The 13,016-nt window shown below is 38.9% G+C and overlaps 1 protein-coding gene across 5 annotated transcripts; it reads left to right on the top strand.

Annotated features, from left to right (window-relative positions):
• The first annotated feature begins 4,541 nt into the window (after positions 1-4,541).
• LOC147602769 (uncharacterized) lies at positions 4,542-7,717 on the top strand. Of its 5 annotated transcripts, XM_086797683.1 has the most exons (4): positions 4,544-4,933; positions 5,147-5,318; positions 5,399-5,473; positions 5,568-7,717. In XM_086797683.1, the coding sequence occupies exon 4, from the start codon at positions 5,658-5,660 to the stop codon at positions 7,236-7,238; it is 1,581 nt and encodes a 526-aa protein (XP_086653809.1). In that variant the 5' UTR covers positions 4,544-4,933; positions 5,147-5,318; positions 5,399-5,473; positions 5,568-5,657; the 3' UTR covers positions 7,239-7,717. The 5 variants fall into 5 exon arrangements, with proteins under 5 accessions (XP_086653808.1, XP_086653809.1, XP_086653805.1 ...); XM_086797682.1 differs by lacking the exon at positions 5,147-5,318 and having other exon boundaries at positions 4,542-4,933; positions 5,380-5,473; XM_086797679.1 differs by lacking the exon at positions 5,147-5,318 and having other exon boundaries at positions 5,575-7,717.
• The last annotated feature ends 5,299 nt before the right edge of the window (positions 7,718-13,016 follow it).

The raw sequence follows: 13,016 nt of genomic DNA, 5'->3' as shown, positions 1-13,016 counted from the left end.
CACACAACTCATTACCATCTCGATGAGGGTAGTGTTTTGCCATATGGTTTGACCCTCTATAGTAGAAGTAGCTGAAGGCTGGTAAGTTCTTGTACAACACCTCGGCTATGATTTCTTCTTCAGTCTCTAGATGAGAAATTTTAATCTCCTGAATCCACTCAACAAATTGACCAATAGTATACTCTTTGCAAGATTGGGCTTAAGATGAACTTCATGTTGTTCTCGGGATTCTCGACTTCGAGAACCTTTCCTAGACTAGGAAAGATCTCTTCATTCAACTAGGTTTGCTAGTTCCATTGGCAAACCATGCAATTCACCCAGCACGAGATCTATCCTGGACACATTGAAGTTTGGACATGGTAGGATGATGACCACAAAAGTGAGCACTCATTGTGAAGAATTATGATCCACAAAAGTCATCAAGTAAAAGTTATGTTCCATATACCTAAAGTCCTTTATTTCATGACTTGTACTCCCTAAGTAAAAGCTATGTTCCATATACCTACAATCCTTTATTTTGTGACTTGTGCTTGCCCATTGATGGTGCAACATCCACCCCTGTTAGGTCTAGGACTTTACGGTTTATGCTGCTACATAGAACACTGTGATTCTCTTGAATGACATCCTATTTCTTGCAGCTGATGATGCTCTTGAATGACATCCTATTTCTTGCACCTGATGATGCTCTTGAATGACATCCTACACAGAACATTGTGATGCTCTTAAATGACATCCTACACAGAACACTGTCATTCAAGAGCATCACAGAACACTGTGATGCTCTTGAATGACATCCTACACAAAAAATTGTCATTCAAGAGCATCACAAAACACTGTGATGCTCTTGAATGACATCCTACACAAAACACTATCATTCAAGAGCATCACAAAACACTGTGATGCTCTTGAATGACATCCTACACAGAACACTGTCATTCAAGAGCATCACAAAACACTATGATGCTCTTGAATGACATCCTATTTCGTGCACCTGATGATGCTAGCTCATAAATACACATATTCTTGTGATTGGGAGGAGAACCCTTACCTCTTCTAAGGAGTCGTGCTCATAAATATAGATATTCTTGTAACTGGGAGGAGAAACCTTACCTCTTCTAAGGAGTCATGGTGGCCATCTCCCAAATTGACAGTAGCAAGTTCCGACAATGAAGGTAGCATTGGTGGTTGCAAGCTCAACACCAAGAACCATGTTTATAGGCCGAGATCCCACCCACAATCCCTCCTTGGCTTTATTCTTAATAAACCTAGAGGCTTGGGACTATTTCTACTTAGCTTTATTCTTAATGTTTTAACCCACGGACTTGGGACTGTGCTCATCACACCCATGGACCCTTCATTATCTTAGACTGTACCGTCATGCACAGGTTTGAGCATGCACATATTCTTTAGTACTCTAAGCATGCACATGATACATACCATGTATACATACATATTCTTTAGTACTCCAAGCATGCATGTGATATATGGGTTTTCTTAAGAGTTAGTCATCCAAGCATGGTCCTTAGTCTCAACTTCATGCATATCCCATACTATATATATTTGCATCATGTGTTGATGGCACCTCTTACCCTCAATGTGGAGCCTATGTAATGACATTTGAGCTAGTGGAGATCCTTAGCGCATGTGCCATATGAATTTTTTGGTAAAACACACACATGCAGAGGAGGGGGTGGGGTAGGAGGGAGATTATACACTTCATCTTGTCATGCCATTAAATGTTTGACTTTCCATGTGCAAAGCCTCAGCCTTAAAAAAAACTCTTTAAATAGACCATCAAATTATCTAGAAGTGCAAATCCAACATATGTGCTCGCAAAGAAGTATTTATATAGCTTGTATCTCACCCCTTTTATGTGGATTGATATGTGGGCAAATCCAACATATGTGCTCGCAAAGAAGTATTTATATAGCTTGTATCTCACCCCTTTAAGTTGACATCCTTGATCATGAATCTCCCCTATACAAATGAAAGCCTTCCACACCGTATTATTTGACTTATGTGCATTGATTGCAGGGCAAGTTTCATGCTCCTAACAATTAATGGCATGCATTTCCTCCATGTGTACCTTGTTGCATTGAACGAACATATTGACATGTGGAAAAAGTTACATTGCTCAAAGTGAGGAGCGATTTACACTAATATATCACAAGACTATTTTCTATGTTTATAGTTTTTCCAAGTGAGGAAGGTTGGACATAAATGCATAAACCAAAAAGCGATTTCAACAATTAGCTCTACTTAACTAGACAGATTCAACTTCTGCAATATAATACAACAATTTAAATGAGAAAAGAAAGTTTACAACTTGCAAATGCTTTTCAGTTGTAGCTCTTTCTATAAATGCCTCTTCAAATGTGTAAGAAGATAGACTAGTGAGAGTGAGTTATAAAGGTAAATTTTATGAGATCTCTATTTTAACTCTTATACATACTTGGTGGATGTGGAGATTGATGTTACACAACACCCTTGATGGTGGTCTTAATCCCCCTGAAATATTCTAGAACGTTAATATATTACATCAACCTTTATGCTTGTACATGAGATAGAGGAAACAAGAATTCTAAGTTGCCGCTTAAATTTGCAAGTCTTGGAAGTTTTAGGCATATGTACAATATGTATATGTGTGCATGTTATCGATAATCTTGAGAAAGAATCTAGGTCTCTCTCTCTCTCTCTCTCTCTCTCTCTCTCTCTCTCTCTCTCTCTCTCTCTCTCTCTCTCTCTCTCTCTCTCTCTCTCTCTCTCTCTCTCTCTCTCTCTCTCTCTCTCTCTCTCTGCATGCACATGCACACACAAGGGAGAGGGAGATGACACACATACACTTCATCTTCTCATGCCATCAAATGTTTGAGTTGCCATGTGTAAAATGGTAAAAAACCCCCTTTAAAACACCCATTAAATGACTATCTAAAAGTGCAAAAGCAACTACGTATACCAAGAAGTATTTCTACAACTTCCATCTCACCTCTTTTACGTGGGCTAGTGTTTGTTATTGTTCCTCTATCTTTAAGATCACATTCCACCTTTTTAGTTAACACCCTTGATCGTGGACTTCAAGCTGCAAAAACATTTAATGGAAACTTCATATGTACTTTGCTGCATTAAAGGAACATACTTCAAATAAAGGACATGTGAAGAAAGGTTGCCTTGCTTAAAGTGAGGAACACTTTGAACGAACACACTTCAAATAAAGGACATGTGAAGAAAGGTTGCATTGCTCACACACTTCAAATAAAGGACATGTGAAGAAAGGTTGCATTGCTCACAATGAGGAGCACTTTCCTCTAGTATATCACATAGCTATATTGCATGTACCCAAAAGCCACAATTATAAAACAAACTAGCACTACTTTAACTAGAAAGAATCAATTTCTAGAATATAATATAGTTTAAGCAAGATAAAACCATATACAACTTGCAAATGCTTTTAGCTAGACTAGGGGTTGAGTTATAACATCAATTTTATGAGAGATTTGTTTCAAATACATGGTGGATCTCGAGATTGGTGTTATACACACGAACTCAACACACCCCTGCTAATCTTTTCTATAGCCATTCTTGGACATCAATATATTACATCGGCCTTTGTACTTGTATATGAAACATGGGACGCCAAAAAAATTAATTGATGTTGAAACTAGCAAATACTTGGAAGGTTTAGGCATGTGTATAATATGTGCAAGCATGAATGTGATAACCTTGAGAAAGAATTTCTCTCTCTCTCTCTCTCTCTCTCTCTCTCTCTCTCTCTCTCTCTCTCTCTCTCTCTCTCTCTCTCTAACACACACTCACTCACGCACACACACACACACACACCCCCTCTATACAAAATAGTATAGCATAACTTGCCTTTCTTTTCAAAGGCAATTTGTCATGCACATGTGACTCCTCCTTTAAAATCAAGGACTGCCCCCCCTCTCCTCCGCCCTTTTCACATGCTCACATGCAACATGTTGTAAATCCTACCCAATCTTGCCCATCAGCAAAGCTTTCGTCCAACACACCAAACATCGGTGGGGTTGTCCACTTGCTCAATATCGAGCTAACAATGTGTCCATATCGAACCAAACATGGTGGAGCCAAAGAAAGATTGCCTCAACACCAGCATACCCCTCCAAAGGAATATGCTCATCCTCAAATCATCAAAACATTTACTTATGCCTAGCTTAACATCTCTGCAGATCTTAAATCATAAACCGAGAGTTAAAAATATATCAAAATCACGGGTTGGAGCAACTATCACCACACTGATAAGCTGTTTTTTTGTGGGGTGTGTGTGTGTGTGTGTGTGTGTTTGTGTGTGTGTGTGTGTGTGTGTTGAGAGAGTATGTGTATTGAGAGAGAGAGAGAACCAGAAGGTTAAGGTTTGCTTTGAAGTTTGCCAACCTGCCAGCAGGGCTTTTGGCCGTTAAAATAAGCGGCGAACGTGACGCGTGACATAAACTGCGGCCGTTAAGCAGTCACATGATTCGGAGCTGTCACTGGCATTAGATGCCAAATTCAATTTGCTTATATGTTTCGAAAGAAAGGGTCCTGCGAAGCTGAAGCTTTAACAGAAACCTTTCCCCTTTCAAAGAGCGCCATAGCCATGGCCATGGCCATGGACATGCCCTCATTAGAGTTAGGGTTTGCTTAGGGGTAGGGTTTCTACCCTTCCATTTTTGTTTTGTTTGATCCACTGTTCGTTTCAACTGCGCTTTGCGTATCTTCCTGTTCATTCCTTCCTTAAAATTCTTCACCCGGCCACAGCTGTGGTTCTTCGAAAGATTGCAACTCTGAAGTGATGGTAGCGGCAAAGACTCGAAGAGGAATCATCTTGCTCTGCGTTTTCAAGCCACGATAGCAACAGAGATTTCGCCTGCTGTCTGCATGGGAGATCATCTACTTCATTCGATCAATGAAGCTAACAAAGGTAGGCTCACCGCTTTGAGTTTGGCAAGAAAAGACGTGTTATGAAACCTGGGGGGTGAAAGCAGGAAAAAGGAAGGTAGATTAAGGCTGCTTGTATGCGAAAACGTTACCCCTCAGCCTTTGAAGCTTCTTACCTGATTCTCCTACAACTGCGCCCCCCCCCCCCCCCCTCTCTTCTAACAAGAAAATGCTGATCATTCCTGGTTAGCAACAGAAGTGGTGGCTCACTGTTTCAAAGCTACTTCTTAGCAAGAGTAGGCAGGATCGTTGCTTCCTTTTGAAAGATGATCTGGGCATGGTAGGCCGCCTTAGACCCAGACTCTTTCCCTCGTAAGCTTGGCATGAATTGCTTCAACACGCCACCATCCAGGCCAAGCTCACGGCAGGTCTAGTTTAAACTTTTATGCTACATTATTTTCTAGGTTTTTTTTTTTTTTTGAAACTTAGAGATACTTGGGCATCCCAGCATGCTCATCACGCCAACCTGAGAAGGGGGGAGGATCCGATCTTTCTCTTCACAGCGGCTCAACATCCTTGAAAGGTTAGCAAAGTGCCGCACAGCTGCTGTTTTGGATTTTCTTCTTGATGCTTTTAGACTATATATAGTTTTTAAGGGGTCGCTGTTATGCTTGAAGGTAAAAGACTACTGGAAACAGACCAACGGAATCAGCATCTCATTCCCTTGTAAAATTGGACCACAAGAAGTCTACCTTAAAGTTTCTGACATGGGCTGCTCGTCATCAAAGCATCAGGCAAACCAGGATGATCGAAATGCACCCCTTGCACGTAGCATATCTTTACCAGGGTACAGTGTCAAGATGGAGGGAGGAAGCTCGAGTAAGATCTCATGGAAGTCCAATAAGCCAGACAGTATAGGAAATGACATAATCGGTGCGGATGTATTCATGAGTCATGGTTTGAGCACCCAACAAATAAGGTCTTCTTCAAAGCTCAAGCCAGTGAAAGAGGAAGACACTGCCACTGGCATGCATGAAGAACAATCAGAAACAAGAGGGTCTGAGAGTATGGGTGGTTTACATTATGGATTGCATGAGAACAGAAAGGAAAGTAGGAAGCATAGACAGTTTGATCAATCAGCATCATTCAGCCCTGCACAGGAGGAAGGTGCTGAAACAAGGGTTCCTCTCTGGGAAAACGAGCTTGGAAGTGGAAAAGCAAGGTCTGTGGATAATACATTTACCTGTGCAGGCAGCCGGGCATCCTCTTTTAGATCTATGGAGTCCATGGATGGAAATTCTGGTCTGCGATTACTCCTTAGCCCCATGGCTACACCATCCAGGAGCTTCACATCTTCAGCCAGGGGTGGAACTCTCAGTAAGACATTGTCATCTAGTGCAAGGTTCACCTTGAATCACAGCAATGAAAGTGGCATGGGTTGCTCAAGAGCACCAAATACACATACCATACCTGACAGCAGGATTATGTCCTCAGATATAGAGGGGATGGGTTATTCAGAAGAGCCTGGGAGCCCACTTTTCGACCCATCGATTCTGGCAACATTTGAAAAAGCGGTAGAGGCTTCATCTGATGACAGCTGGCATTGCTCAGATGTAAGCACTAGCAGTTCTTCAAGGATCGGGTTCTCTTCATTGGATACCTGTTCTGATGCTGATAGTCCAGATTGGCCTAAAGAAAATGGCATTTATCAAGAAGCTTGTGGATTCCTAGGCACTCAGTCTGGTATTGAAGACAAGCCTTGCAAGATATCTGGAGACGGTCTCTGCTACAGGGCGATTGGCATCCCAATAAAGAGGCTTTCCTCTTCGAAAGTCGCCCCTATTCTCAGTGATGCTTGGAGCGAGAAAGACTATCTTGAGGGTTTTGAGTTGAAGTGTCCCCCTGGCTGTGAAGACAAGATAGTTCTCTACTTCACCAGTCTACGTGGAATAAGAAAGACTTATGAAGACTGCTGTATGGTTAGGCTGATACTCAAAGGTTTTGGAGTACATGTTGATGAGAGAGATGTTTGGATGCACTCCAAGTTCAGGCAAGAGCTTACCAATGTAGTGGGAGCAGTGTTATCTGTTCCAAGATTGTTCATAAAGGGCAGATATATTGGAGGAGCTGAAGATGTGAAACACCTACATGAGGAAAGCCTTTTGGGAAACCTTTTGGAAGGACTGCCAGCTGAGTGTAACAACATGTGCGATGTGTGTGGTGGCATTAGGTTCATACCGTGCACCACTTGCAGTGGTAGCTGCAAGATGGTTTCTATTGATGAAATATCGCGTTGCCCTGACTGCAACGAGAATGGTCTGATTATGTGCCCTTCATGTGGTTTGTGAAGAACCATATCTTATCAAAAGTGAAAACCTCCCTGCCAACACCACAAGCAGTAACTGATGGTTTGGATGGCATGGAATAGGGGTCCTTGGAATTTGTCATCTGCAGTATCAACTAGTTCTTGTAATGGATATATACTCAGCCTTGGTCTCTGATATCAAATATCAAGAGTGTATGCCGCTCTTTGTGATGCCATAAGAGCGCTCTGGTTTTTAAACCGTTCCATGGCCCTTTTTGGGCTGGACGTAGTATTTTGTTGGATCAACTGTGCTGCTGTTTGCAAGTTTAGCTTTTTGAATTGTTCGGCAAGTGAACAATATGAAGCCTATAAGCCGATAATGTAAAAGCTGATAGTGTAGAGGAAAAAATATAACTGATCTCCTCAAGCCATGTAAAATTTGCACTCAAGAAACAAAGTTGCATTTCAGTGTGAGTTGGTATCTGAGAAGCAACCCATTAATTAAAATCCATTTTGCCTCAATCACCCTAGTAATGATTTGTTGCATACTGTGGTAATTTAAAACACGCCAAAGGGTGCTAAATATGGGCTTTACATTCCATGTCTTAAGGTACACAGCTTACTAATGTGTTTTGCTCTCAGGAAGGAGTACAGCAGTCTTGTACTGTCACTTTGAAAAGTCCTGTGCCATAATAAAGCTCTGTAGGTATTGGAAACCATGGCCTTAGCCTCATTCAAATCCTGACAGACTATTTTTCTAATTTTATTAAGCCTCTGAACTTGAGGCAAGGTGTAATCTAATACCTTGCTTTCATGGCTCTTACTAGCCTTATATTACTGAATAAGGCTTGAAAAGTTAAATGGAATTATTTCCTTAAAAGGGAGTGGAAATAAATGGATTATTAATTGTTAAAACTAGTGACAAAAGTGTTTGGCCTTTTGAGTTTAACGGGGCACATTTGTGCCAAGCTGACCCCGGCTCGAAAAACAAAGCAAAAAATTATCACAAGCAAGTTTTGGCCTACTATCTATTGGTAGGCTTCGGTGCTACTTCTGATGTAAAGGCCTTTATAACTTGGTCAAGTTTATCTAAGAAAAATGAAAGCAAGCTGCAAAAGTAGAAGTTGCCTTACATAGGTAGAAGAACGAGACTTTAAAGTTAATTTACCTACATTCAGAATATGACAAAGCTACTCATAAGTTTTATAAATGCTTCAATTACACATGTTAAATGGTAGAAAAATAGTTTACAATTCATATATGCAGCTTAGTGAGAGCTTACAATATCCATGAACACATGCAACGATTAAAAACCAACCTTTTTATGACAACTATGATAAACACAAGTGATGATAAAAAAGCAACCTTTTTATGACAACTACGACATTCCACAAAATGCACTCCACCACATAGTCTTGCAAGGCATGACAAAAAAGAAGCTTTTACAAGCATGGCTTTTATGGACACAATGCACTGCTTTACTCCTTTTTATTCATGGAGCTTATTGTCTAAAAGTTAAGCCTAGTCCAACCTCCTAGCACATATTGTGCAATCAAACTTTTTGGTGGCCCATTGTAACTTCAACATTCTAAATGGAGAGCTTGGGTTCGAACCCCACCCTTGAACATAAATTTCCCTAGTACCCATTTTGCAAACAAAAAAGAAGGAAAAAAACACACATTTTGCATACCACCTCACCAATAAAGATGGTTTCAAGTAACTCACTTTGGTGTGCTGAGAGAAGCTTTTCACTTATCTTACCATCTTTTGCAAAAAAAGAAAAAACCAAAAAAACAAAAAGAGAGAAAACAACAACATTTTGCCTACCACCTCACTCATAAAAATGGTTTGAGGTATCTTACTTTGGTGTGCTAAGCTAAGATTTTCACTTATCAAATCCCATGACTCTAGCAAAATATAATTTCATCATTTAGGAAGTGCCTCATGATTTTAATTACACTTCTAAGGTCTTAACACAATATACCATCATCACCCATGGTGGTATTTGTCTTTATAGATGATAGAAGAAGGCCTCTAATGTTTCTTACACTTGTTCTAAACCTTGTGTTATCAAGTGTGCCTTTTCCTTTTTCTTTTACATTGAGTCATTGCAGCTTGTGGTTTCTTCTAGATGGGTCATATACAATATGCAAGCACAAGGTTGCAAGTGTGCTTATAGGGGTAAAACCCCCCTTTTTATGTGGGCAATCAAGAGAATATAAAATTCCTAGCTCTCTCACGAGACCACTTGGCAAGAAAACCACATTAGAACTTAAACCACGAGAATATAAAATTCCTAGCTCTCTCACGAGACCACTTGGCAAGAAAACCACATTAGAACTTAAACCACCATAAAATAAATGTTTCTTTGTGGCAACACCAACAATGGATTTTTGGCTTGTTAGTATCGTGTAAATATGGTGGTTTAATGAACAAAAGCTTGTGTGATTTCCAAACATAATATGATTAAAAGCCTTATTTCTTTGTAGCAACACCAACAATGGATTTTTTACTTGTTAGTAGCATGTAAATGTGGTGGTTTAATTAACAAAAGCTTGTGTGATTTCCAAACATAATGTGATTAAAAGCCTTATTTCTTTATTATGTGATTTCATTACCTAGGTAAGCCATGTCATTTCTCAACACGTACTCTCAAATTTGTACATCTTCCTAGTGTGATAAATGTAATATGTACAAAAGAAACCACATGCAAATGTGTCCTTCCTTTAGTCAATTACATACTTTTCCTCTAGCACATGACATACCCTTCCTGACACCTGTACTCTTTCTCTTTTAGCCAAGGTACACTTCTTCCATAGATATGTTTGCTAATATGTCCTCCAGGATAGATGTATCCTTATTTTGATAGGTTCTTTGATATCATTTTTTATCTTTGTAATATCTATCAATAGGTCTTTGGTTATTCAATGGGACCAAAGGGTTGGTGTGCCAACTTAATATAACCCAACACTTGAAGTGCATATCATGCAAATCATTTTATAGATGCACAAAGCAAGGCATTTGCATATGACATTAGAGTGTCATTGTGTACTTTTACAAAGAAACATTAAAAAGTACAAGGGGTTTGATTTATTAAAAGGTCACGAGCAAATGAAGGACCACTGGAGTCCTCAAAATTTCCATCATGGGACACTAAAAGAATTAAAATTTTGAGCCTTACCTTATTTTTACAAGGAAAAACAAAGGGGAGATCATGTGCTTGGGAAAAAGTCAAGCGAATCACCCTCAAAATCATTCCCCCTAAAGAAACTTCTAAAAAGATGTTTCATTGCTTAGTTGTGAAAAAAAACTCTGTAAACTATTGAGTGCATTGTTTCTTAAAACTCAAATCCATAAAGTCCAAGGAAGGTGGAAACTTTTTTTTGTTGTTGATAAATTAGGGAGCTTATAGAAATTGGTTAAAGTGCCATTTCAAACTTGAAAAATGGTCACGCGGCTTATAGACATTGGTTAGAGAAAGCTCCATTTCAAACTTGGAAAATGGTATTCTTAAATGTTTTTTAAGCTTAGTATATCAAGTAGCTTGAAAGTAATTTGAAGGTTTTTTTCAAGCTACTCAAAGACACTCAATTAAAGATTATAATAAACAAGGTAGTGACTTTGAGTTGGTTGTTTTCCATTATAAGCAAAATTTTGGCTACCTTTACCTTGTTTCTCCTATTTAGACAAAACCCTCTATGGAGAAAAGTTCATTGAGAATTAGTTTCATGGGTCAAGTATCTTAATCAACCTAGTTGTGGAGGAAAAAGCAGTGATTTATTTGGGCTCCCTTAAGAGGGTATGTCCCTAGAAAGAGTCATGCACCCCTCTACTTTTTTGGTCTCTCTAGATCATGCTCTCTAGATCATGCTGATGGATGAATCTTTGGGCAAATATCTAGAGAGGTGTGTAAAAGTGGGTCATGAATGTGTGTGTGTGTGTGTGTGTGGGTGGGTGAGTGTGGGTGTGTGTGTGTGTGTGTGTGTGTGTGTGTGTGTGTGTGTTTGGGGGGGGGGTAGAAAAAAGGCCAATAAAAGGTGGTAGATTGTCGTTTGAAAAAGCCTGGCAAAAGGGGACAGACGAGGCAAGCTTTTAGATTCGGATAGCACAGCATTAGTACTGAATTGCATTGTCCGGCCTGACATGGCTGCCTTCCACTCTCTCTCTGTCTCTGCATCCTTTTCTGTTACACCCACATGGGCACACAGAGCTATGCTTAGAAGATAGCCTGTATTCTGGTACTCTACTCACTTCCTTATCCCAGTGATGATTTGTTAGTATATTGTGTGTTTTGTGTGTGTGTGTGTGTGTGTGAGAGAGAGAGAAAGCTGGCTGCAAGAGTCAAGAGTTGCTCACTCAAATCACAAGCAATGACCCACCACCTCACACTCTGATGATTTTGCATTTAGTACATAAAATATGAATAATAATTTTCATTATTTTGTCACATTTTGTGATGATTTTTTTTGCATGTAGTACATAAAATATGAATAATACTTTTCAGTACAGGGTCACACTTTACCTTGTGATTTATGAAGGAACAAAATTTAATGGATTATAGTACTGTACTAAGTGTAACAATCAACTCCACAATGCACATGCTCACCCTTTGTGGGAGACCACTCACCACAATGCATTGCAATGTGCATAGTAAACTCTACTAATGGTGTACCTTAGGATATATCACTAAAATGCTACATCACATTAAATTAAATTCTACTAATGGTGTACCTTAGGATATATCACTAAAATGCTACATCACATTAAAATTAAATTAAATTCAAGAATATAACAATATGCACTTTTTCATTGGGCCTTTTATATCTACTAGACAAAGAGGATATTCAACTAGTAACCATTTATAGTCACAAAAAATATTTTGTCGAAACAAATCATAAAACTTACAATCTCTTATTCTGTAAGTTTAATTTTAGTTTTTCCCTACTTTTAAGCAAAAAAACAACTAAAATACCATTATTATTATTTTTTAAATAAGAAAAGAAAATTTACAAAACAAAATATCTGGAGGTGGATTGTTTATTCTTTGTAGGTTTTTTTAAACAATGCCCACTAGTCACATAGATGCACCATCTCTAGAATATAACTTGTGTTACACATAACATAATAACTCTACTTTGCAGGTTTTTTACCACTAGTCACATAGATGCACTACCTCTAGAATATAACTTGTGTTGCACATAACATTATAACTCTACATTCATCTGCTTTGATATGTGAAGGAGGGATGTCTTGAGGCTTAAAGAAAACACATCACAACCCATGGTGTTTTTAATATGAGTGGGAGGTAAAAAACTTCAAGAAAGTTCTTGGGGGAAAATAACTTGTCAAGACAGTCAAGGCTCAAGTGCACACAACAGATGGTCCAGGTAAAGTTTAAAGTGATTGAAAACTTTTCTTATTCTTCAATCAAAGTCATTTATTTGGCCCACGGGGATTTGAATCCTATTAAGGCTTTGAATCATTTTATTTGGCCCACTGGGGCTTTGAATCCTATTAAGGAGTATGTTTCTCTTAACCCACATATTCAAAATATTAAGCCTCCTTGTGCTCTCAAAGTAAAATATTCTTCCAATAAGTGGGACATATTCCTTATCATCAACAGAGGATCTTTTTCTCAACAAACATTCTTTATAATAAACCTATACAATTAGAAGACTAGTATACAATCCAACTTTCAAAACATCATGTCATTCAATATGTTGTCCAATGTCTCTTTCATGTTTGTACCGATTCTTCTCATAAAGATCTCTATGAGCATGCAATATGTTAGTATATCTCATATAGTTATGGGATTAGCCAC

This window comes from Cibotium barometz, chromosome 66 (assembly GCF_041138505.1).
Source record: "Cibotium barometz isolate CiBa-2024 chromosome 66, ASM4113850v1, whole genome shotgun sequence".
Classification (NCBI taxonomy): Eukaryota; Viridiplantae; Streptophyta; class Polypodiopsida; order Cyatheales; family Cibotiaceae; genus Cibotium; species Cibotium barometz.
The sequence above is the reverse complement of the archived record's forward strand: the minus strand, read 5'-3'. Positions and strand labels throughout refer to the sequence as shown.